At 38.5% G+C, this 27,575-nt stretch overlaps 1 protein-coding gene across 3 annotated transcripts in view; it reads right to left on the bottom strand.

The window, feature by feature from the left end:
• The window catches only part of ESRRG (estrogen related receptor gamma), a gene marked incomplete at both ends in the record, with an annotated part of 491,857 nt that overhangs the window by 210,442 nt on the left and 253,840 nt on the right, over window positions 1–27,575 (bottom strand). For 2 of the 3 annotated variants that reach the window (XM_079727202.1, XM_079727203.1), the window contains one exon: window positions 5,681–5,736. The exons of the other annotated variant lie outside the window; for it this stretch is intronic. In XM_079727202.1, coding sequence (XP_079583328.1) covers window positions 5,681–5,736 — 56 coding nt within the window. Of the gene's footprint in view, window positions 1–5,680; window positions 5,737–27,575 lie in introns of those variants that run through there. 3 annotated transcript variants of the gene reach the window in all.

The following is a 27,575-nucleotide window of genomic DNA, read 5'->3' as shown; positions in this document are numbered from 1 at the left end:
TAAATTTGTTAAAGTACTATACAAACAAAGGTAGGCAATGAATCTAGGAATTTAAACAAAATATGAATTAGAACAAGAATTTGAATAGAAAGAGCATTTGGATAAGTGGTTTCTCTCAACACTCATTCAGATTTACTAATCAAAATCACAGACCTTTAAACTTACCTCTTAGAATAAAATTCAGAAATTCAGAAATCTATGATGTACTTTATATGGATATAATACTTATTAATTTTCTTTATGTGCTTTTGGCAAAAAAAAAGAAAGAAAATGACATTTACGTAGTGAGGATAAGTGAAAATTATATTTTGCATTTATTTAAAAGTATCATGTTTACATTTAGATATATTTGTCAGGCCCAACTGTATGAGAAAACAGTGTAGCCAAGAGCTTATTCAAAACTGTTTCTTGGATATGGGCCCAAACCATTAAATTATGTATTTAGTACTAGTGGCTTATTTCCTATTTTACAAATTATTTATGATTTCTAGATATTGAATTTTAAAATGATAATAATTAACAATTTATAAAATCAGAAACAAATTAATGTATTAGGTTATCTGTTACCTGTCTGTTACATAGTAGTTAAACCAATTTAATTTAAAATCAGACTTGGTAAATACCTGAAATACTAATTCCAGGTTAAAATTATGCCTGGCAAATTTAACTGGACACTAACTGATTAGAAAAATACTTGAGATCCACTTTATTATATAAATATACATGAACACTCTTAGCAGCATACCTATATTCTACATACATACCTCTTCCCGTGTATATATATGTATTTCACATGCATACTATACGTGCACACAAAGGCACACACGTGTGTGTGGTATATTCTATTGACTGCTTTGGATTTTAAAGTAGCGTATGTGTATCTTTATTTATAATGGTATAGACCATGGACATCCATATACACATGGCTATGAAAACAATAATCAACAGCAAAACATACAAAATGCAGTAAGAAAAAATGTCAAGCAGCAGAGATGCTGGATGTCATCCCTGGACTATCAAATACACACATAAGTATGATTGGAGAAAAAGAACCTAAATATTTCACTGTCAGAGAATGTAGAAAACAGCAATTCATTTCTATCTCATGTGCTTTAGGACAATGACAATTTAATACAAGGCCAGTGGATGTAAAAGAGATAAAAACTGAACAAACTGGGCAAGGGTAATCAAAGATTTTCTCCAGAGAGCTGACTAGGGCCGGAGCTCATATGCACTTATACCAGATCAACACTGTATTGTTTCTTTCTTCCATGAATTTGCTATGAAGCAAAATTCAGAGCATAGCGTATCTGCTGCAATGACTTTAAAGTTCTAGTGAGATGCTGTCCTCTTATTTCACAATGCTGGGTAGGTGATTCTCAAAAGTTTATTTGATATTAATTGGTGTCATAGAAATCACGGCTATCAATTGCCACTTGTATGACAAAGTATCGACCATAAGCACAGATTTTCATTTATTTTATGAAATTATATAAGCAAAACATTGAGTGCTGAAGAGCACTTTAGAAGTCAAACAAATAAATACTTTGTTTAGTCACTAGGCGAAAACAAATGTTGAGGAATTTTTCACAAGTGATACAGACTTGAGGTTCGGCATTCTGCCTACCTTCCCAAAGAACGTCCTCTTCTTTGTCTGCAGTTCTTGCAAGAGTGAGGTATTGTGAAAATATTGTTAAACAGACTCATAGAGAAGTTACCTGCCCCCTTTGATGAATAGCACCACGGACCTAAAATTAATTGCAAAAGTATGGCCCCAGCTAATGAGATGGTCCTTATCTTTTTTCAGCACAAGAAGCACAAGTATTTTTCTGCTGGCTCGATATTTTACAAAAATGCCTAAAGTATACTTAACTCAGTAGAAATCTGAATAAAAGACTTCAAAGGCACAAAATAACATAAATTCTAAGATCTGGAAAATTTGAAGTTAAAACTAATTTCCTGCATTATTTTCTTTTTAAACCTTTATTTTCTTTTTTGCTTTGAAAAGAACAGCAAAAAATCTTTTCTCTGGCTTCTGTTAGCATTTCTTAAAGCTGAATTACAATACCATTCTTTATAAGATGGCCAATATACATCCCAGGTCAGATTAAATCAAATAAATATATCAAAGGCCATCAATTTAGAATTTAAAAAAAAGAAAAAAGAACAATGATACCGTATTGGGGGGAAAACACTGGAAAAATGATCATCCATGCAAGAGAATTAATAGATATTCACAAGGGCTTTGCTAATAACATGGGTTAATTACCGCTGCAACACACTAGGCTCAGTAAATAAAGCAGCAGTGCCATAAACACATGAAGATGAGAAACCCATCACTATAAGAACCAGCCAACGCCATCACCCTTGCCTCTGACCAGGAAATGGGAAGCTGTTTTCCAGCCCTTTCTGTAAAAGGAGGCTTTCTAAACTTACCACCCAATCTGTACAGGGTAATACATAAATACACTGACACAAAGGGCTAGTGAAGCATGGGGTGCCCAGCACTTACTCACCACTCCCATCCAACATTGATTCCATTAACTCAGAACACTTTTTTTGCTTACTCCAAGGAGAAAAATCATACGTTACATAATCCACACTGTCTGGCTATTTCAACTATATATAGTTTGGGATATGTACAGTAGTTATTTAATTTTTAGAGAAATAGAATTAATCTGTTCACTTTAGTGATGTGATGGGCAAGGTTACGAGACTCTACAGCTTAGGAACACTCACCCCTAAGTGCAGCTGGTTGTCACTTCCAGCAATTCACAAAGAAATCATCTGAAAACCCCTACCTTTAAGGCTGCAGGTGTTTTCAACAGATTTACAGAGAAGAAACAGGAAGGAAAAGTAATATGAGCTCCAAGTCTGGAGTTTAAGGATTCCTTCTTAGAAAAATAAACTTAAAGACTCTGTTCATAGTTCTCAAATAAAATCACATCTAAAGTGTCTTAGGCAAGCTCCCATCTTTTTAAAAAAATTGCAACCACTCTGATTTAGGCTTTTTGTTGTTGTTGTCATTGCATACATTTTTCCTTCCTGCCTATTTTTATCCCATGTATTTTTTGACATTATAGTATTACTTTTGGATAGTTGTATTTCAATTTACTTTTAGCTTTTAACAGGGAGAGATGAGGCAGAGAAAAGAAGCAAAACCCTGAAAAAGAAAGAGTAAACCTTACAAAATAAAACTTGCATAGCTCCAAACAGGAATCTTAAAACACAAATCTGTTCAATTTTGGATGTCTGGCTTTCCATGATCAGGCTGAAATTTACTGAACTGTTCCCTCCTCGCCTTGCCTGTTTTCGAGTGTTTCAATTGCCTTTCCTTCTTCCAGCAGCTGTGACAACTGTTAAAACAGTCAGTAAAATTAAGTCCGCTCTATAATCCTGTAGTCAATGTTACATTTTAATCAGAGGTTGAAAGGGAATCATGTGATGAGCACACTCATTTAGAATGATTAGACTGACACATATGTCAAAATGAGCAGATATATTATTTTCATCTATTTATGCTATCAGTTATTACTGCTATTAAATGTGAAACAAGCTTTCAAGTATTATGCTCTTTAATGTGCTGGCACATTTCCTAAAATAAAAAATACATAGTTATAGGTTAACATTTTAGGCTCTCCTAATGGTGGCCAATAAATTGCATGAATCTTTTTAACAGCTTCCAAAGCAGAAATTGTCCAATATTCTCCTCTGAAACTGCATAACTCTGGTTTCATTTCAATGTATACTCACACGTGATGGGGTTTAACCCAGCACACTTTACTATGAATATTAATAGCATGTATAAATTCTGTGGTTTATTAATTGAGACAGAGAGGCAGATGCGTTACTAAGCATTAGATCTTTCTGTCTGTCCGGTGAACCATGTAACCATCAGAACTGCATCCAAACAATAAATCTGTATTTTTTAAAGATGACTTTTAATTGAGCCAAAAAGAAAGCTAGTTTGAATCTTGCGCCAAAGCCAAAAGGACATGTGTCCTGATTTCATTTAAATGTGTCTGCTTTAAGAGGCTTATCTAAACTAATTATTCAAATTAGCTATAAGAAGTTAAATTCAAGGAAACTACAAAGAAGCCTGGGGGTGGGGGTGGGGGTTAAAGTTTGTTTTGTTTATTTATTTATGAGAGAAAGTTCAGAATTGGGTGAGCTTGGATAATGCATTCTTCCTGACATGAAGACATATGAAATTCTCCAGTGGGACAGCCTCCGGCGCGCTCACCTTCAAACTTCACTTGAGTGGGCAGTCCTACCTTTGTTTATTTTTCATTTTTATTTTCACACAATTTAAGGTTGTTTCTTCCTTGGAGTGTTTACTACTGACGCAAGCACTGCCTTCCAACCTTTCAGTTCTTCCTAAATCCATCCCTCGGCTAATATCCCTCGTGTGAGTGTGTATGTGTGCAAGCATGCATACATACACGCGCGCACACACTCACACTCACAGACACGAGGAGCCACTGAGACTGCAAGTCACTTTTCATCTCTTGCTTAATTACAAACCAAGGCAATATGCAGTCACTAAGGACCGCTAGTGGACATCTACCTATAATGCACGACCTTCTCCTCTGGAGAGTTTTATATTTTCTTCACAATCTATAGAGAGAGACGTTTGCCAAAAGCACTCTTTTCAGAATTATAACAGTTGGCATTACTGTAATGGGAAAGCAAAGCCATACAACTGACTCAACAGAAAGAGGAACCAGTGACAGCTCCCGTGATAAACTAATATTTCAACGGTGGGTTGAAATTAAGTTTATGACCCACTCATTTACACAAGAATGCCTAATTTACTCCTTTTACCCCCTACTCACATGTCCCCCACCTTGAGCGATCCAAATATGTATATTTCCATGTGCCTAAAGATATTAATAAATACCAATTAAACTGCATCTAAGGACAAAAGTACTTTTCTGCATTTTCTGGACACGATACATGAAACAAATCCACAATCTCAGCATTGTCTATTCAAGGGGAAATTTAGAAAGTCACTACTGTTTCTTCTTTAGTTTTTTTTTTTCCTCCCCTTAAATATTTATAATGTGTTAAAATCTCATGTTACTTAATGGACTGATTTGTCAGTTAAGTGCTGACTTAATGCTAACCATGCAAATAACATTATTCTAGTCCCGGATTGCACAGGGCTAGTTTTTAAATTGTTCTCTGAAGGAGAATTAGTAAATGTGCAATTTTGCCTCTAACTCTGCGCGGTAAGAAATGACAGGGAGCTGAAAATATCTGTCAAACTGCAAATACATAAGAGGCACTCAATAGTATAAATCATTTTGAATCCTGTATTTTAAAACATTTTTCCTTGGGAAAATGGGTCCTAGTAAAAGATGCATTTTAACAGTTCACTAAGCATTTGTGCCAAGTGCCTATTCTTAGCACCTGAATAAGAAGTGACTGTCACCCAGCTGTTTTACTGACAGTCACTGAGCTTTGCCTCAAAGGTAACACTGTAGTCAGAGAACAATTCTCGACTTACTGAATTAGGAGATCACCCTCAACACAAAAGGCACAAGACAGACACAAACAAGCGCTCGTGCGCACGACATACCCAGGGCATTACCTGAATCCGTGCGCCAAGATCCATTCCGTTCACCCCACACTCTCACCCCCAGGACGAGTTTTAAAAAGGAAAGAAAAAGGTACCTACTCTTCCTCGTAGTGCAGGGAAAAAGATTCAGGAAGGCAAAGTTCTACCGAATCCATGTGCGACCGGCAACCATTATTTGCGCACCCCCGCTATAAATCAAAGTTTCCTTGACAGAGCAGAGCGCAATTAACACAAATGTTCTCCTGGTGACAAGCCTATAGGCACAGCCAGTTGGGACCAGAGCTCTCACACTCTCCTAATCAAGGACTTAAAGCCCCGATTGGAGCTTATTAATATGAAGTAGAGCTTAACATATGCAGTCCCACCGGCCCAGGCGCGCAGCCGATTGGGGGGTCTCCGCCCAATCAGGACGGAGGCGACTGGAGGCTGCGAGGCGCCGCGGAAGCAGGCAGGTACGGAGGGTGCAGAGACGCGAAGGGGCTGGCGACGGAACGGGAGAGAAAAAGAGAGCGAGGACCAGACACGGAAACGCTGCCCGTAGATACTGGGCTCTGCCTTTTCTTTCTTTCTTTTTCTTTTTTTTTTTTTCTTATCTTTTTTCTCCCTCCATCCCCCACCCCGCCCCGGGAAGCGAGAAAAGAAACCTAACTAATTTAACCCTCTAAGCACTGGAGGGATGTGTCTTAGGTTTCTCACCTAAGATCTCTTTTGCCTTGCACAGAAGAACTCACGCAGACTCTCAGTTAATTTGGGAAAGGATTCTGCGGAAGGTAGAGAATGAAGTTTGTCCTGCCGTAGTCTGTGTTTTATTCCACGGGAGGGGGCTTCTTCTTATTTAGTGCTGTACTTTCTCATTGATCCGTCATCATGTCGTTGCCTGTTTCCCTGATCTCTACTGGGCATTAAAAAAAAAAAAAAAAAAATCCAAGACATGCTTTCTAAATTGTGAAGTGGGGCATGTGAAGTGGGATGGTCATCTTTGAGGTGGAATGCAGTTTTACACAACTACAGAAGAGGAAAGCCTGCCTCAATGCAATTTGCGAGAATGCCTATGTAAATTCTATGTGTAAACATTTCTTTACCTGCTTCTGTCTCTCTACCTATAGATATACAATGCATAGCTTTTCAAAACAAAGGTAAACAACTGCAGGACAAATTGGCTGCTCCCGTTTCAGGGGTGGGACACTGAGGGCGGTAGGGTAAGTAGTACATTGAAACCGTCTCGATGCATTTTGACAAAATAAAGACTGCTTTTTTCCTTTCTTTTTTTTTTTTTTTTTTTGTGGGGATAGCATTACTAACTGGTGCACTAAAAGTGTTCTTAATCATATACTTATTTCAATGTAGGCTTCCAAACTGGGAGACATATACAAGTATATATGATTTTTACCCAAAACATCAGCTTTCAAATAAAATGCAGTTTATATAATTATAACATATAACACGCGCTGAATGCTTTAAAAAATCAACCCAGAAACATTTTGTAAATCATCACACAGTCTGGTCATTATAAGGACTAGTTTCAAACAGAAGTGCTTTTTAAAGAAAAGAGAATATAAGAGAAGGGTCTTTTTTCTCCAACAGTGTATAAGCCTGTTTTTAGTTTCCATATAACAAAGAATTTTCTTAAGTCCTACTTTTAAATACAGGATTTTTTATACTAGCAAATGTACAATGGAATAGCTACCAGCTATTTATGGCAAAGAGATAACTGCTACCTTATGACCCGAAATTTTGATATAATTCAGCTCTACTGCGTATTAGTCCTACATGATATAAATAGTATAATCTTTGAGATCAAAATAAATTAGTTGAGATATCCAGTCTGTGTTAAATTTACTAGATCAGAACTCAACTCAGTCTTTCAGCCTCTCAAATGTTCTAGGCCTTTAAAAAACAAAACACTAAACTAGAACAGCCACATTAACATTCAGAATATAAAAATGCCCGATATGATTTGGTCCCCCCCAACAGAAGAAAGCAATTTCCCTGCCATGTATTTAGCCATATCTAAGATATGGGCCTGATGCCTTTTATTTGTGGTCTAAATACATACAAGTTTCTAGTGGAGAACTCATATAGCAAAAACTGTGCCTAAGAATACTGTACAAAAGCAGGTAGTAAAAGCTTAATTACCAGTAGCATTATGCTGTCTATATTGTTAAATGTGAACTCAGCAATTAAGATGTAAATTTGGTTGTGAGCAGTGAATTAAAAGAGCTTTGAGATGTAGAAAATCCAAGCATTCTGCAGACACCTCGGAAGGAAAAAAGAGATTTGTCTATTCAATTGAAAATGAGACATGTAATCATTTTATAATTTAAAAAAAATAAATAAGGCATTTGAAAAAGAAACATGATTTTTCTAAAATACAATAAAAGAAGTAGGGAAATATTGCCTCACAAAGACAGAAAAACATCTTTGGTTCAAAGATTCCTACCTTGATTTGTGAATAAACTAAAATTCTCAGGGTAATTAATAAATCCAGTTGCATACATTTTTTTAAAAAGATACAGCAAATAAAAGTTTCATTCTTATTTTGTCCAGGGACATTAAAAAAATAAAAATTATTTAATGTACTCAGTGGATCTTAATGTACTCAGCACATTCAGATCTTGTACCTGTGCAGAATACTGTACTCTATTCAGTTTCTTTGCATTATCATCCTGTGACAGAACCTGCTTATTACTCCTTTGAAATGGCCTTTTAAAGACAAGATTTGTAGTCATTTATTTACCGATGGACGTTAAGTCACCACGTTTCATGAGAGTTATCTTTTATTTCCCAGAATTTTCTTATTTCTCATAGGGTACTTATTTGACCCATTATGAACCATTTGACTGTGTTGGTATCTACTTTTCAACATATTTAGACTCATATTCATGTGTAAGTCTTTTTTCTGTGCTCACAGAGATCCATGTACAAACATACACGGTGTGATCCCCACAGATCTTTTGCTAACCGTATTTCATCTATGCAAGGTGCAGTGTCCATTGAACTAGCTTTCTGAATGACCAGAAGTGCACTAGGTTTGTAGAGCTGGTTTATTTTCCCTCGGGATCAATGTGTCACCTCTACAAGTCAAGGAACTAAGATTACACCTACTGTCTTGAATCCAGTTTAACCAAGTTAAACTAATATCTACTGCACTAAACTTGTGAGACAGCTTCCAGAATATTTTATAAACACACAGCATAGGCATCTCAAGAATCTTCCCTAGTCACAGAGCTTTTTCACCTTGAAGGAGGAAAGAGTGGATAATCACAGGAAATAAACACACCATGTGCAATATTGAGCATAAGCCTTTAAGAGTCTCAACTACAAAGGATTTGGGGGGAAAAAAAAAGCGAAACAAGTGAACAGATAAACAGCCTAGAATAAACACTTTCGCCCACCAGTCTATACACTTCACAATCTTACCACAAGGAGTCTACCCAAAGCAGGATAAATGGAACCAGACAAAAGGATCCCTATGAGTGTTTCACAAAGAATATTAACAAATTAGTTAATATCGGTCTATTAGGCATCAGACCCAGGGTCCACACGCATAGTTTCAATCTCTTCTTCTTTAAACAATGCAGCTTAATATCCAAACAACTTTCTTCTCAGGCCTCAATGAAAGCACAGACACCAAGCAGAAAATATCCTTCATTTCCATTTGAAAGAATGAAATGGCAACAAACAAAAGGTAAATTCCTGTTGTCTATACCAGATATTTTACTGTATTTGAGTCCGGAATCATTTCCTAAAACATTCTAACAGTGAATTCTTATGCTGCTAGAAGGTGATGGGAATGCTTAGTCCTGCTATCACTGCATGCTAATAGCTATTTTTAGTCCCCATCTTCCTTTTCTGAAAATTAACAGGACTCATCTGTATGAAAATGTTTATAGCTGCCACACTATTTCTGCAGCGAATCTTGATTTTATCTTGCACATTTGCCATTTGTTAAATATTGCAAACTAAACAAGGCATCACAAATCTAGATTTTCAAATTGCCTTGTAATCTACTTTGGCGTATCTTTTCAAGACCATAACACCTTTGAAAAGCTATTTAACTTTTGGAACCATCTTCCCTGTTGTCTGTGATATATCGTGTGTAGTATAATAGACTATACTACCAAACCAAGACTTTTACAAATGACTATCTTTAACTCCAAAAGAAAACCCACAAGGAACATCCCTGGAAAAAGAACCCTGAAGGACAAGCAGAGGCCTGGACCCCAGGTTCCCCTCTGCCCCGTCATAAGCTGTGTGCCTCTGTGTCACTAGTTTCCTCATCTGTGCTTTGCGATTTTTCTTTTTACGTTATAAGCCTGCTTAAGAAGACACCTTTCCACTGGGAACATAAAGACATCTTTCGAAGTCAGTGTGACTACTTTATATCACCACCAAACCTCTATCAATTCATCAAACCTCATTTTCTGTTGCCTTTCATTTCTAGGGCACAGGCTTTGATATTTAAATTATTGTCTCGATTGGCAAGAAGCAATCATTTCTACTGAAAGTGATCACTTCCACAGAAACACTAGTAAAAACCTTTCCTTTTGACAAACATCTTGTCCTATAAATCCATCCCATTCCCAAATTACTGAGTCTATGTAAAAAAAAAGCCCATTCTCTGGGGAGCGATTACCTCACCTCCATAATACACCAAACTCTTTTCCCAGTGTGTTTGTGAAAGTGTGGTGGGGGGGCGCGGGGAGAATCAAAGGAAGACAGAGAAACTAAAGAGGCAATTCGGTTTCTGTTTAATTAATTCAGGATTACTTCATTTTCATCTTGTCAAGCTAATCATATACATGGTAAAATGTCAGTAAAAATTAAAGTATAAACTACAGTAGCTCCAATGGGAAAACTGACTCTAGTTACGTTGTATTTCCAACATTCTTACCCTGATAAAACACCAACTGCATTTTTTCGTATCCTACAAGCTTCCTATAATCTGCATGGCATGTATTTCCAGAGCAACAGTTAACATTTTGAGATTACACGTTAATAAATGAGTTGCAGTTATATTCTTTCCTGAATGTTAAACACCATGAGCTAAATGCAGAAAACATTCAAGGTCAATGTCCCGTTTTAGACCTTTTCAGGCAGCTGTAATATTATGATAATCAAGCTTCAAATATTCCTATAGAAAGAGTAAATTAGCCTTTTCACTTGAAAGATGATTATGATAAACAATAAACCTAAGAGACGACGAAATCCCTATTTTTAAAAGCCATAAATTGTTGACTCAATCATGTGTGTGATCATGGTGTCCAAAATAAAGGGTAGCTTAACTCCGAGAGGAAGGCAGGGGGAGGGATGGAGAGAGAACAGGAGCGGAAGTGGAACAAATATGACAGATTTCAGAGTAAGCAATACTTGCTTTGATACTAGTAAAATGATCAAATTATCCATCTTAATCACTACATTCAATGTATATTTGAAGCTAAAAAATGGATCTATCCATGACACATCAGAAAAGCACAAAAGTATTTTTTTCCGGATGTATTTGAACAACACTGTTTGAAACTTCTCTTTTCTTATTTGCTTCCATGAACCTTTTTGTCCATATTTTCCAAGGACCAGCAATTTTTTTTAAAAAGTGAGGTATTCAGCATCTGGTGTCCATATAAAGAGGCTTAAAGAGGTGAATATGCTTTTTTTGGATCTTAGAACTCTCTGACACACTTCTGAGGTTCCCTTTCATAAATGAATACATTTGATAAAAATCTGCTTCCCCCAGCAAATGCGAATGAATTAGGGGTGTGTGTGTTTGTCATGCCTGGCAGAAGTCAGGTGACTGTGGAAAGCCTCTGGCCGGGTGGTAATGACCTACTCTGGAGTCATGCCTTGGCTTCAGATTCCAACAATGAGGGATAAGGCTTTGGACTTAAGAGTCACATCACCCACCTAAGTCTCAGTTTCTTCAGCTATTGAATGGGAGGAACAATAATAGCACCTTGTAAAATCATTATGGGGATTAAGTGAGTTAAACCAATTTAGCACAGTATCCGGTCCTAGTTGCGGGACCAAATGACTCAGTGGGCCAAGGACATTCCGGCTTGGGCCAGTTTTCCTAGTTTAAAAATTTACAGTACTCACTCCTTACACTTTCAAAAGTGCAGGGAACTCTGCTCAATATTCTGTAACAACCTAAATGGGAAAAGAATTTGAAAAAGAATCGGTACATGTATATGTATAACTGAATCACTTTGCTGTATACCTGAAACTAACACAACACTGTTATTTAACTATACTCCAATAGAAAATAAAAATTATAAAGAAATACCCAGCATCCAGCCAATCAATCAATCAATCAATCAATCAATTTCTATCAAAAAAGAAGTGGCTCCGTTTAGAGCATTCATTTTACTGTCATCCTACACACAGTAAGCCCTCCATAAATGTTAACCATATTATTTTTAAATCTCACTAAATGAAAAAAGAGATCGAAGAGACTGACATTGACAATTCATTTGGCCTTCATCTTTGACTAGTTCAAGGTACTTAAGATAGAAAAGAAAATGAAGCGCAAATATTCCTCCAGTGACACTATCAATAACTTTTGCCATAAAATGATAGGAACTGCTTGCTATAATACTGCCACATGTATGTTGTTTCCATGTAATGAGTGGGAAAAATTAAGGTTGCCCCCTTAAAGCTACCATCACGTTTTGGGCCTCATAGACAGACTTGAAAAGTTTAGTAATTCTGCCGACTCACCAAAGCATTCAGTTGTACATTGTTCACCAGCAAGAAGGGGACAGAGAAATCGCCCCTCCTCTTCTCTTCCTTTAAGACACTTCTTCCACAACCCTTCACCCTAGTGAGCCCATCAATAACAGCTGTTGATTTTATTACTATCCCTGGTACAAGCTCATTCACCCAGGAGTTCCTTTGATCAGATACCCCAAGGACTCAATTTCTTCACAAGGCTTTGCTCTTGTTACATTGAATGGCCACTAATCTACAGCAGAACAGAAGGTCTGGGCCACGGGGAATTACAGGCAGGGGCAGGGAGACCATAGGGTTTTCAAGTTCAAGCTGGTTACCTTACAGGTGAGGAAAATAAAGCTCAGAGTGGTTAAGAGCCTTAACCCAGGTTACACACCCAGGTAGTAGAAAAGCTCCTATTAGAAAAGATTACATTTTCTCCCCTTTCCAGCGCTAACATAGTAAAAAGCTACTAATGGAACTCTCACAGTTGCTGACTATATACCAGTGCATAGAACTCTGGATGAGATGGGAGCCCTCTAAGGACAAAGGTCCCAAGTAAGAGCTAAGGGACATCTGATCCCAAGAGACAAATACCCAAGTGTATGTCCAAATTGTCCTCTACTTTCTCCAAAAGCTTAGAAAGATAAAAAGAGTCACATATTAAGAAAATAAGTGGGGATGAATTAGTATCGAGAAATTCTCTTTCTTCTCCCCAGGTAATTAGGTGTCCTTTTAGAGAAAATTTGACTATCATTTCTTTTAGGGATTCAGTTTTTATTAAACGGCCACTCCTTTTCCCACTCTAACCCCTACCTAACTCTCATTAGTGGAACTGTACCAGCTTTGGTGGTGTTCCCAGGGCCAGTAATGGAACTCGGTAAACATTCCTGTCAATGTTACAGGATCACAAAGAATATGTTTTGGATGAATGAATGAATGAATAAACTGATGAAAAATGTTATTAGTCAGTTTATTATTATTCAATTTAAGAGAGGCTGCCAAATGGAAAGATTGGTGGGCAAAAGTGCACGCTGAGGAATGCTTTTCTGTACTTCTTGTGTGTCTTAATTCAGTTGCATTATTAGAGTAACGTAGGGAAATTTAAAAAGATAAACTGATTTTATTTTATTATTTATTTATTTATTTATTTTGCGGTACGCGGGCCTCTCAATGTTGTGGCCTCTCCCGTTGCGGAGCACAGGCTCCGGATGCGCAGGCTCAGTGGCCATGGCTCACGGGCCCAGCCGCTCCACGGCCTGTGGGATCTTCCCGGACTGGGGCACGAACCCGTGTCCTCTGCATCGGCAGGCAGACTCTCAACCACTGCGCCACCAGGGAAGCCAAAGCTAAAGTGATTTTAAAACAGTAAATGGAGAAGAGGAAGGTAGAAAAAGACAAAAGGGAAGAAAGGATGAGAGGTCACAGCCTGCTCTACCAACGTATTCTAGCATTTCCTCACCACTTATTCTTCGAAGAGTTAAGAAGGGGCAACTTGGAATGATCACTTTCTTTCTCATCTTTCTATTTTTCTGTTTTCCAAATATTCATATCGACTAAGTACTGGACAATGAAAAACAATATTTATTATCAAAACAAAAGCAAGCAGACAAACAAAGCTGCCATATTAGTACCTAAAACTGTGACCCTTACCAGGGTAACATGAAAACATTTTCTTTTTTAACCTGACAGAAATGCATTTAAAAATCATGATATCCCAGATATGTCCTGAAAACAAATACTTCTTTTATAAAAGCATTCAAAACTGGCCCTTGTATGCAAGATACAATTTTCGATATTAAGGATTCCAGGGTTTCCTTGGTTGGTTAAATGTGGACAAGGATCCCATGAAGGGCCACACATCTTCCATTTCTATGTGGTCTTATGCCGGAGCAGCACAGAACACTGAATACTTTCAGCAAGGATTTCTCTTCTTACGGCAGAGGAAGAAGGGAATTAATTCATCAGCAGAAAAAAGGCAAAGGTCTTGCCTCTAGGCCACTTTCTACCTCTCTTTGCTGCCCGTAATTCTTTAACCAAGTCCTGTGTGTTCTGTTTGGTGGTTTCATTCCAAGAGGAAGACATAGATGAGAACATACAACTTTGCATCCTATCAGGGAGAGCCAAAAAGAATCTTCTAGAAAACCACACTCTCGATGCAAAAGAGAGTGAGACAAAGAATTCCTTTCTCATCTGCTAGTAGATGATAATAACAGGAATGGTGACAGGGAGGGGGACATGAGGACAATACTCACATTAAAACTCCAGGGGCTCTTATCTCGCCTGTAGTTTGTCCCTAAGTGCACAGCTATTTGTATCACCAGCTTTATCCAATCAAACTTTGTGTTACAGAAAAGCAAGTAACATAATTAAAGACACAGTTTTATTCTGGAATTCAGTTACCACTTGAATTAGAAAACTAAATAAATCAAAGACGATTTTCATCAGTGAGAAAAGAAACAGATTAATTCGCCCTTCGATAAATTGGAACACCAAATAAAGAAGTAACATTTAACAAAGGAAGAAGGTTTTTCAATCTTCACAGCTTTAAAATACAGCCAGGTAGAAAAGTTTAGCTGTTTAGAAAATTTTCTAATATAATAGGTAGAATAGCTAATATCTTTGCTATAATTTAACATTAATAAAAGCTATTTCACACAATCATCTTTTGTTCCTCACAGCAACCCTGTGAAGCAGGGAGAAACTCTATTATTATTATCCCCATTTTACAGATGACAAAACTGAGGTCAGAAGAATTTATTTGATTGCCCAAAGACATTTGGTTGTTAGGCTGCAAAGTCAGGACCTGAATTTCTTGTTTTTTAACTTCTACATCTCTTGTGCTCCTAATCTCTGTTTCCCATAAATCTTGATGCATCCTCTTAAAAAAGACATGCAGGATGTATGGAAAATCATTCACTAGTATGCATTTTTGTCCACCAACAAAGAGTTTTGTTTTAGGAAAGTGGAATAAACCTCCTTCTACCAATTATACACCTTATTCTTCCTTTCTCACTGAGGAAACACACCTTTTGGATGCCTGATCTGTACTGCCTTGTGTAAGTTTCCTGGGATAAACACATATAATGCTGGTGAGAATTTAAAGTACAAAAAGGAAAACTGAAGTCTCATTTTCCCTTCTCTGTCAACTGGTTTCACTCAGAAAGCTTTGGTCTACCTCCTCACTGATTAGTTTCTCTACCCCAAGTTTCACAGTAATGCAACCATAGTCTAATTCTAGAATATCTAAGCCAGGGAAAAGAGACCTAAGAAGGAGCAAAATGATTCTTCATTTAAAAAGAAGCAACAACAATTTGTAAAGATTTAAATGAAGTTTAAAAATCACCTTATTTGCCTGGAATGTTTCCAAGATTTCCTCATTAGTAAAAAAAGAACTGGGGGGCTTCCCTGGTGGCGCAGTGGTTGAGAGTCTGCCTGCCGATGCAGGGGACACGGGTTCGTGCCCCTGTCCGGGAAGATCCCACAGGCCGCGGAGTGGCTGGGCCCGTGAGCCATGGCCGCTGAGCCTGCGCATCCGGAGCCTGTGCTCCGCAACGGGAGAGGCCACAACAGTGAGAGTCCCTCGTACCGCAAAAAAAAAAAAAAGAGAACTGTGATCAACCTATATAATGTAATAGCTTTATAAACATCAGCGTTCTTTTCTGAATTATTCTATTTTACCTCTCAAATCTTTCCAGAATGCTGCAGAAGGGGACTGCATTGCATACTGCCAGGTGCTCCTGGGCCTGTGTACATTATTGCTAAGAAGATCTTGGAAGGAAACATGGCCACATTTTGTTTTCTCTATTAGCAAAGATGATTAAATGAGACAATATTAGCTTTAATGGGCTCTTTCTGTGGTTAGAGCTTTCCAGTTCAGCCCCACCACTGGCCTCATTTCCATCCATTGAGCAGTTAGTCCTATTCAATTATTCAATCCCAATCAATATTTTGAGATGTACAGAATGTAAATGTAAACATTCTGTTTATTTTTCACCAGATAATTCCTGTACTCTTACTGGAGGAGAAAGTTACATATTTATAAATAAACTCTCTAGAATTGCAAAGAAAGTGTTCCTTTCCTTTAATTCTGGCTCTCATTTGGTCAGCAAAACAATCCACAGGGTAGTCAGAACACCCTTCCAGTCCTTTGAGGCTACCTGAGATGCCTCTTCCTCTCTAAGCCTCCTTCAGGGGTCCCCAGGCAGAATCAATGGCTCTCTTCTCTGTGTCCCACAATGCTTTGCACTAACGGGTCTAACTGGCTTGTATCAAGGTAGGTTGTCCTATGTCTCTATGCTTTCCATTTAGTAATCTTCTTGATGGCCTTTAATCATCTGGGCTCTGTCTAGTACTGTAATCTGGACATTTAAGGTCTCAATAAATATTTTCCCAAGAGATAGCTGATTTGGGCAAAAATTGTCACATTCATGCTGATTGATTTTTTTTTTTTGTAAATGAGTTTCAATGTTTCTCTAAAGAAATCCTGCCACTACTTTAATGGGGCTAATATATTTATTCTTCCACAATGAACTACTCATTAAATGAAACTGTATTTTGACTTATGAGGGAAGGAGTATTGTTATTGCTGAATTCCACCCCCCTCACCCCACCCAGTAGATAAAAAGAAAAGGTTGACAGTATTTTTTAGTATTCAACCTGGGGGGTTGACAACTATAGAAGCTTGAGTCTCACCCAAATTCCCTGAGTCAGAATCTCTGAGATCCACACAGTGCTATTTTGGGGAAGAGGTCCACTGGTGATTCCAAACTGCAAGCAAGATTGAGAAAGAGAGAAAAAAGAGGTGCCATTAAGCAATGGGAAAGTGGCTTAGGGTACGCTGAAAAGCATTTGCGGGCCTCGAATTTTGTGTGACGTAATGCTGAGGAGCTAAATTTTCACAGGTCCATCCGTTTATGAAATTTAACTAAAATGAGTGCAATACTGCCAAGCATCTAGGAGAAAACAGTGAACCATGAGTTCTGTCACTGAGGTGCTCAGTATAATTTAAAAGTCTACCTTAACACGGTGCTTTAGAATAGAAACAGATGTGAAACGCTTAAAATATTAACGTGGGATCATAAACAATAAAATTTATTCTTCGTTTTCTTCCTTAAATTCTTAGGCATCGTTTGAATGGTTTCATAGCAAATGTGGATGACTGTTCTCACAGATGATAACGGTCAAATGGAATTTAATGTGGGAGAAAACAAGGAGAATGAGTGGGGGGCAGAGCAGTAAACAGAAGAGCTGAGAGGTAAAAAAACAGCTCCCTTATAAGGAAAAAGTTCTAGAACGTTCAAACTCCTGGCAGATTCCTGAACATACAGCCCCATATCTCACTCCTCTCTGCTTTTCCTCAGTCCTTCTGTTTAGCAAAATCCTACTTATCGGGCTTCCCTGGTGGTGCAGTGGTGGAGAGTCCGCCTGCCGATGCAGGGGACACGGGTTCGTGCCCTGGTCAGGGAAGATACCACATGCCGTGGAGTGACTGGGCCCGTGAGCCATGGTCGCTGGGCCTGCGCATCCGGAGCCTGTGCTCCGCAACGGGAAAGGCCACAGCAGTGAGAGGCTCGCGTACCGCAAAAAAAAAAAAAAAAAAAAAAATCCTACTTATCCTTAATACTTAGTTCTCCCTGGGGAGATCAGAGGAGCTTCTTATGGGACAGAGACCCCACCATGCTTCTAGCACCTCCACTAACCAAATGCCATTGACTTTTTCCTTCTGTTTGCCTGATTTTCCCATGACTATAAGCTTCTTGAGAATAAAACTTGTGTCCTGTTCATCTTTATAAATAATCCCAGCTTCTTGGGACAAGTGCACAAAAGGTGATCTCCAAAGACTCCTTAAACTGAACTAAAAAGCTGCCTGGCTGTGTGAAACATGAAGGAATTCCTAAAAAGGCAAGAATAAGATGTCATGAAATTATAGCTTTAATTTTAAAAATAATTTTTAATTATTAAATTAAAAATTTTAAAAGATTTTTTTGGATGCGGACCATTTTTAAAGTCTTTATTGAATTTTGTTACAATACTGCTTCTGTTTTATGTTTTTTTGTTTTTTGGCCCTGAGGCATGTGGGATCTTAGCTCCCTAACCAGGGATTGAACCCGCACCCCCTACATTAGAAGGCGAAGTCTTAACCACTGGACCGCCGCCAGGGAAGTCCCTAAGTTAAATTTTTAATAATTTTCTTTTAGCAAAGAAGCTTCCTGTACATAAACTGCCTTCGGTGATCTTTCGAATTTTCTACTTGAGGTTGAGCAGCAGAGCTGCCCAGGGCCCTTGCCCAGTGGATTTAAATGGTAGGTGCTTTGAGATGCTAATTCTTGATTCTCTAGGGACTGGCATATGTGATCTATACAGGTGGTTCTCAAAGTGAAGCATCCCTGTTACTTGGAAACTGATCATGACAATTTCAGACCCCAACTGGAGAAACCCTGAGGGCGGGGCCCAGCAATCTGTGTCTTATCAAATCTTCCAGGCGATTTTAATGCATGTTCAAGTTTGAGACCCCCTGGTCCAAAAGAAAGGATTTCGAAGAAAACTGAAAAAGAACCTCTTTTCAAAGTCAGTTTCTATCTGGGCCATGGACTCCCAAACTCAGATGAGCAAGTGTTTCAGAACAGATGAAGACACAGCTGCACTTAAAGTTCCCACTTCTGGCCCCTTAGGAGAATGCAAATAACAAACCTGTCTCTTCGGTGCTCTATCCAGCCAGCTACCTTCATCCTTCACTATTTTTCCCTGTAGATCGTCTTGTAAATGTGGCCACATCTTAAGTCTTCACTGACTCCTGACCTCGGGAATGTTAGCCCCTTCCCGGCTGAAGAACACCCTTTGGATCACTGACTTGCTATATTATTCTATGTTTAATAGGCCTGACTTGTGCAATATTTTTTATCTGGCTATAGTCCTATCTCTAAATTCTCTGTTTTGAATGAATACTGATTTTGTGACATGAAGTCTGCTATATAATGAAATGCAAACAATGAAAAGACTAAATCAGTTTACAAAAAATCTATTTGTCAAACAGTGTGGCAATGTTCCCAATTTAGTCTGGGCTGTTCATGCAGCTCTTGATAAGGGAGTTAAAAACGTAGCTGTTCGCCAAATGAAAATAAAAGCATCTGCACCACAGATATATTTTCCTTTCAAAAGTCTTTGTTGTAACTTGTAGCTAATTAAATGCCCTCACATGAGATGTACACACACAGCAAAATCAGAGAATTTTCTTAATAAGGGAGCTTGGGTTAAGAAAGAGAGCAACGCTAGCTTACTACATACATCCTTATATTACATTTACATTTCTATACAGCTTCATCAGCCTGACAGAAAAAAAGCAGAAGGGGAGGGCTTTTTTGTTCAATTTTGGAGTAGAGAGATTTCTAAGCCCTGCAAAGGAACGTGCTTAACATTTAAAGAAAAAAAAAAAAAAAGAAGAAGAAGAAGAAGAAAGAAATAGTAACCCTGCCTTAGATTTTTGTAGAAAAATAATGCTTTCCACACACCTTTCTATATACCCAGCTGAGTAACTAAAAAATGATTGAGAACTTAAAGGGTTCAAATTTTTATTTGTAACTATTTTCTTCACCCCTAGAGCTTATTTGCAGGCAGAGGTGTTCCGTATTAAACTTGACATTTATTGGAGTGGTTTTGAACTTACCATGTCACACTTATCAATATGAGATTTAATATAGATTGATATTCTTTAGTTTTTCCACCTTCTGAATGTAACTATTTCATTGGTCAGAATTTAAAGTGTTAATTTTCAGTTGAAAAATATTTGAATCGTATAAAAAATGGATTCTCCAATATAACTGGCACTGAGTTATCACAGTTTCTAGCCTGTGCCTTCTCTCACAATCCTGTCCCCCTATGGGAAGGCTGTCCCACATAACAGAATCACATGGAACATAAAAACAGAACACTGTCCACACAGAGAAGCTGTTACTAGAGAACTGAATGCTCTTTGGGGTCAGTGTAATATATAATTATGTCTTTATATCTGGTCACCATCCTATGTCACTACACACGTGGATGCCCACAGCCCTGGCCCAACACACCTACACATCTTTTTTCACCTGGAAACTCAGAAAGATCACCTCCTCCCTGGAGGCATCTCTTATTGTGCCATCCTTTTGTGTTTTCATATCTGCTTGTACATAATTGCATCTCTCCCGTTAAACTGTGAGCTCCTTGAAGGCAGGAACCCTGTCTTAATCATCTCCAAAATGCTTGGAACACAGCTCAGGGCCTGGCAGAGAACAGATGTTCAACAGCTGTCTATGGAATAAATGAATATACACAAGCATAACAGGGCACCTGTCCTTTGAGCTTTGAATTGTTTACTGTTACGAGAGAGAGTAATTTATACAACCCTTTTAGGCATCAAAAAAATACCATGATTTTGCATATGAGTGCTTGGAATAAATTTGTACGTTTGTAAGACCTATTGGTTCCAACCTTAAATCATCTCTGTGTTCTCAAAGCTTTCTGCCTGAATCTCCTAACTAGTGGTTTAACTGATCTCCCTCCCTCCATTTTTCTACATCTTTCTAATCCAACTCATGCTGTTCCCAAGCATTGCACCCCATGTTATCCATGGCTACACAACAAAACCAAGATTTCTGTAACCTGAAATTCAAGTCTGTTCACAATCTGACCTAAATCCTCTTTCCTAGCATATTTCTCACAATTCTGCTTCTAGAAACCTAGGGATGATAATCCCAGATTAACCCGGACATACGGAATGTACTCCTATTTCCAGGAGTTGTTTTTTATTTTTTCTTTTTTAAAAACTTATTTATTTATTTATTTATTTTTGGCTGTGTTGGGTCTTCGTTGCTGCGCGTGGGCTTTCTCCAGTTGCAGCGAGTGGGGGCTATTCTTCGTTGTGGTGCATGGGCTTCTCATTGCGGTGGCTTCTCTTGTTGCGGAGCACGGGCTCCAGGCGCACGTGCTTCAGTAGTTGTGGCACATGGGCTCAGTAGTTGTGGCACGTGGGCCCAGTAGTTGTAGCACATGGGCTTAGTTGCTCCGCAGCCCGTGGGATCTTCCCGGACCAGGGCAAGAACCCATGTCCCCTGCATTGGCAGGCGGATTCTTAACCACTGCACCATCGGGGAAGTCCCTATTTCCAGGAGTTTTGACCCAGCTCTTCCCACCACTCCTCTGCAATGCTCTTCATAGATGTGCTACGTCTTTCCAAAGTAGGGTTAGAGCCTTAGGAAAAGACATGACCAATTCTCCTTGGGAGAGGGGAGAGAAGGTAGCAGGTTTTCTGAGCTAAGCCTTAAAAGATAGTTGGAGGAGGAAGGATTCAGGGTACGTGTCTCTTTAAAGACAGAAGAGAAGCATAGATAGAATCATAGTTTTTCAACAGACTGGAAGCTCCTTGAGGACAGGAGCTGCCTGGCTCATCTTAACAGCCCCAATAGTACCCATCAGAGTGCCTTGTATGCAGAAGTCGACCAACAAGTATTTCTTTAATGAGCCTTTATCCATTCCTGCACTAACTCCCTCCAAACTTTAATATGATATCTTGCATATAGTAGGTACTCAATAAATATCAGTTAAACGAATGAATGCCTTCGTAATCTTTCAGTTCTTTGAAAAATGCAAAAGTGGGGAAATGGACAGAGTGAATAAAATTTCAGTCGCTAGAAAAAATTCATAAGAAGGAATGTTAATTAATGGTTAGGAACACAAAATATGCGTCTTTTGTTTACACACCCAAAATAAACTGTATTTAAAAACTAGTTAAAATGTTGTATTCACATCGCCCTCTGGTGTTGGACTCTCCCAGAAAACAAAACAAAACCAAACCTCAAAATTATAGTTTGGGAAGATTTTTCTCTCAAAAAAAAAGGATTCTACCTTTCGTGGTAAATGCAGCATGTAGTGTTGAATGAGAAGGGTAGTGTCTCTCAACTTTGCTCCAGTTATAAGTTCTTAACTCCAACGAGGTGTGGAGCCTCCAGTATATTTGCTGAATGGAGTGAATTCCTCCTTTTGCCAAAGTCACAAGCTTACCATGAGAGTCATTAGAGACCAATGGAATAAGGCTGCTAGCTGTACTACAGGGCTTTGCAGGAAAGGTGTGCTTTAAAACCGCATCAACCCCTTCCCTGGTGGCACAGTGGTTAAGAATCCGCCTGCCAATGCAGGGGACACGGGTTCGAGCCCTGGTCCGGGAAGGTCCCACATGCCGCGGAGCAACTAAACCCGTGCGCCACAACTACTGAGCCTGCGCTCTGGAGCCTGCGAGCCACAACTACTGAGCCCGCGTGCCACAACTACTGAAGCCCACATGCCTGGAGCCCGTGCTCCGCAACAAGAGAAGCTACTGCAACGAGAAGCCCGCGCACTGCAATGAAGAGTAGCCCCCGCTCTCGGCAACTAGAGAAAGCCCGCACGCAGATAAAAATTAAATTAAAAAAATAAAATAAAATAAAACCCCACCAAGACATGACTTTGCACCAGTAGCATACAATGAAAGTTTATCCCTTTGGCAAATTTTGCCAAGTATGAGAAAAGTTGTTGCGCAGAGAACAAAAGTTCCAACACAGGCACAATCTATTCATCTGCTATTAGTTTTAGGAGAGAGTGCCAAGGTGGCTGAAATAAAACAAAACACCCTCCTCAAAGTGACTCTTGGTGTCACGAAGAGAACTGTGGAATAAATATCTCATAAGTATTACAACCATTTTTTTGGCTATGGCATAGAGTTCAGTAAATCCCTCATATTAAAAATATAAAGTTATTGGTCTTCAGAGTAATTTAAGTTGGAGGGCTGGTTTAAGTTTTCCCAAAACTAAGAGGATATTTGAAAGAAGTCTTAGACCCAGAAACACAAACTAGAAACAGATCTTAGCATGATTCCTTTTCATTGTTTGCCTAGGAAGCTGATCGCCACAAAGAGCTTTAACCATCCTTATCATCTTCATTGTCACCACCATCATCATTACTGTGGGTACCGGCATTGTCATCACCATCAAAGTTGCTAAGTATCACAGGTTTATGAGGTGCTAGGACCATGCTCAACAACTGACATAATTTAGCTCATCTGAAGCTCACAATAATCTTCATAATATGCCAATTTTACCGAAACCGAGGCTGCATAACTTCCTGCAACTTCCGTATGAGCTAAGTGGCAAAAAACAATTCTAACCCTGCTCATGGGACTCTTAACCTGTGCTATTAACCGTTCTATTTACTACCATTAGGTACCAGCCCTGCCTTTACTTGCAATGGCTCTGAATATGGTGCCACGTGGAGTGTGGTTCTGTTCATTTATTTGCTGCATCCCTCCTTTTATCCAAGGTGCTGATAGGAAGGCTCAAAAGGGTTAAGTGCTTGAAGGGAACAAAGTTAAAGAGATCAGTCTTGGGGGTTCAAAAAAAAAAAAAGAGAGATCAATCTTGGGTGGACAAGGAACCATGAGGGAGTAAGAAATGCACTGTCTGCTAGAGTCTCTTTTACTTTGTGTCTGAACAAATGGCAATACAATAAAGAATACCAAACTTCAGGGCATCAAATCAATTTACTTATTTATACTATACTCGGCAAGCATTTATCACATTGTTGTTAGCACTGCACTAGGCACTAAACAAAACATTTTCACACCAGAGAAATGTAAGCCCACATCCCTTCCTTAGAAAGTAAACATCAACAGTACTATATTCATAGAGTTACTCCTTGGATGTTTGAATCAAATCTTTGATCTCATCTGAGTCTGGTCCTGAACACTTGGGTATGCACACACACACACACACACACATACCCCTCTCAACATACTCCTGGAAGCAAAGGTCCAACAATGCCAGGAATCCATAAATTTTAGTCGAAGACTTTCAAAATACCTGCAACAATTTTTTAAAAACCGAGTTTAAGAAATGCACACACACAGGACGTATAGAGGTTATTCCTACCTCTCACCATCTTTATTCCTGGCAATGCATGCTGTGTTACCTACGAGTAGTCTCTTTTTGGCTACAAATGTGTCCCATCTTCCATCTGTTCTTCTAGCAATGCTGCTGGCCTACTGCCACTGCAGCGACATCAGCCCTCATGATGTCATCTGACTAGGTTTTCTCCGGTAGCCGTTTGTTTCACTCTCCAGGTGAGATCAGGCAAGTATAGTTTTCTGTCATTTTCTGAGCAGGTTTTAATTGGGGTTCCATATTAGCAAAAGTTTCTGCTCTGTTTACCAGAGCTTGCAGCCTACTTAGCTAGGGTCAAAAAGAGAATCTAAAGTTCTTCAAGAAATCATTGGCTGAGCCATCAGAGGACTTGGCACAGGGCCTGAAGTTTCCTTTTATAACCAGTTATCATTTAGAGGTGTGTCTATTAAAGATACACCTCCCTGAATTGTCCCATCTTTTTTTGAATTTTGCTTTCCCTCCTTTCATCTATTTAAGACATATTTATCCAGTACCTGCTCTGTTCCAGACACTGTGTGAAACCCAGGGATCTCTACTCCCCTGGAGTTGAAGGCTGGGTTCCCCCCAACTTTCCCTCTTCAAGGATCTCACTGCAAATAGTCGTGCAGGCTGGGTAGCCAATTGGTTAGAAGGTTCCTAAGTTTCCAAGTCAGCTCTGTTCCTTACTAGGGGTTTGTCCTTGGGAAAGTTACTTAACCTCTCTGTAGTTTCCTTACTTATAAAGGACATTTCTATTTCAGTCTTCCCTGTAGGACAGTTACCTGTGTATTAAACTCGTTCTGTAAATTTTAAAGAAGTATGCAAATATAAGGTAGTATTACTATTTAATACAGGGTTTGATGTAGGTTTAATGTGGAGTTTATGTTAAAGAAAAATGGAAAACGTTTGTCCAGCACCTACTATGTCTCAAGCACTGTGCTGTGTGCTTCCATATATTATTTTCGTCAACTGCAAAAAAGTTCAGTGAGGTCAAAATAACAACAGCATTCTTTTATTGTGTGATTACCTAATTTAATATGAATAGTATATATATGAGGAGATATTATGACGATTCCATTTTACGAAGAAATGAAAAGAAGGAAATGAAGCGCAGACATTAACTTGGCCAAGAAAACCCAGCCAGTGAGTTTCAGAACCAGACTATGACTCCAGGACCTCTGTCTCCAGAGACTATAACTCTTTCTGCTACAAAGCATGCTTATCCTGGATGGGAAAAGAATGTAAGGTAGGCCCAGGCTAGGCTGAATAACAGAAAAATAATACCAAACTGATAAAATGTTAATCCTTACAGGCAAAATGTTCTAATTGGCAAAATATTAATTTCACATATATGGTGTTTTATACCCCAAAGAGTTTGGTATCCACGTAACTGCAAATTGAAAAATATCAAAGCCAACTTTTAAAATAATTCTTTGTTTAAAGTTCTTAATTTTCATAGCGTTCTTTCTTGCCTGATAATAGAACAAGAATTGTATCGTTTGAAAATGTAGATAGATTTATTAATTGTAAAGGTATCACTTGGAACATTATATAATTTATTTACATTCTGTAGCTGACAACTGGCCTGTGTAAAGAGGCCTGTGGTAAACTTCTGATGAAAGAATAAAAATTCCCAGAGTCCTCACCCCCTACTTTGGAGATCTTTGGGAGTTATCAAATGCTAATAAATAAACAAAAATTGGTCCCTAATTCCAAAAACTGTGTACTTATCCAAAAAATGAACAACACACACACACACGATTCTGCTTTGTTTCATGTCATGCCTGTTTATATATAATTCTGAACAGTTTCCTTCAAACAGCCTAATTTAACTTAAAATTTTTTCTTCACCATATTCAAAAGGCCTTAGATTATTAGCAATACTTATCAGTATGACTTGGCAAAGGAAACCTCATCTGAGAACCCATAAAAGGAGCTTAATGGAATTGATACGTTTAATAGACCTAACGTTTCATTTTATTCATTTCTAGCACAAACATATCACCTTAAAGCTTCCAAGATCCTTGTTCACACATAATCTCATTTAGTCTTTTTGCCTATTTGTGAGATTCACAATGTTAGTTTTCTAGATTCTGCAATAAATATTCTGAGAGGTTATTTAAATTGTCTTGGAGCATACCAGCCTGTAAGTGGCAGAGGCGAACTCCAAGGTAATGACCCCGATCCCATCAGGGTCCCCCTGTCGGCCTCCGCACCCCCTTCGCGCTTCCACCCCACTCTGTGGTAAGACCATGTGATAAAAATAAAAATAACGACAATGAAGTATACCTCTTTGTCCCAGTGCTGGGTCCTCACAAGATCATCCACACAGCTCCGTTCCTTTGCAGGGCGCCTTTATATCATCACAACGATGTGATGCAAGGCTGAATCCCTTTCCCCTCCCTCTCCCCCTCCCCCAACCTCACACCTACCGGCACAGTTTCTCTCTGATTTCTCCAGATATGTCTGATACAGGAATGTAGAAGAACTGGACCTTTGGGTGCAACCATTGCACTTCTTTCTAAACTAGATATTATAATTTTGTCAAACAATTTATAAATGCTTAATACCAAAATATCTATGAGTAGCCTCTTTTTAATTCTGGTTCTACTATGAACAATTTGGGTGAGTTTGGGCAAATTATTCAATCTCTTTAAGCCTCTGTTTACTGACTTCACAGTGAGAAAAATGGATCAGTTTAGACGAAGAGTCTAAACCCCCAAATATTATTAGCCTTTGAAAGTACATTTGGTATAATTCAAGAAACACCAGTGCTTGGGAGGCCAAAAAAACATGATTAATGAGAAGAGTCCAATAAATGTTTACCTTTACTTTGTGTATAATGTTGCTTAATCCATCAACCCCATTTTGCTTCAGTTTTCTGCAACTGAACTAGAAAGGGGATTGTATAAAGATTAATTCTATGACGTTGGTAACGTGCGCTTTGAATAATAAATACTACTAAGATACAGAGTTGTTACTCTTCAAATAAGAAAAACTTAAATCTGTGCATTGGAAGAGGACTATATTGGGATACAATTATTGATTTATAAATATGGGTTAGAAAAGAAGAAGTTTTTTTGAGGCAGAGGGTAAAGCTGAAATTTATCATAAAGAATGAAGCCTCAATTCCCCTGTAAATGTACATCCTTGATCAAGGCCTGCTCAGAACAGGTTACAAGTATCACGTTTTTTAATCCGCATTACCCGGATAGGAAAGAAATGGCCATACTGTGATACCAAAATGCCAAACTACTCTAATTTGACTGGGACCTTATATTTTTTTTTATCCAGAATTAGCAGAATATGGAAAACATAGAGAAGAGTCAAACATTTTCCCAACTGCAGAAGTAAACATTTTCCCA

Source organism: Hyperoodon ampullatus, assembly GCF_949752795.1.
Source record: "Hyperoodon ampullatus genome assembly, chromosome: 2".
Taxonomy (NCBI): Eukaryota; Metazoa; Chordata; class Mammalia; order Artiodactyla; family Ziphiidae; genus Hyperoodon; species Hyperoodon ampullatus.
This window is presented reverse-complemented; position numbering and strand designations above follow the sequence as displayed.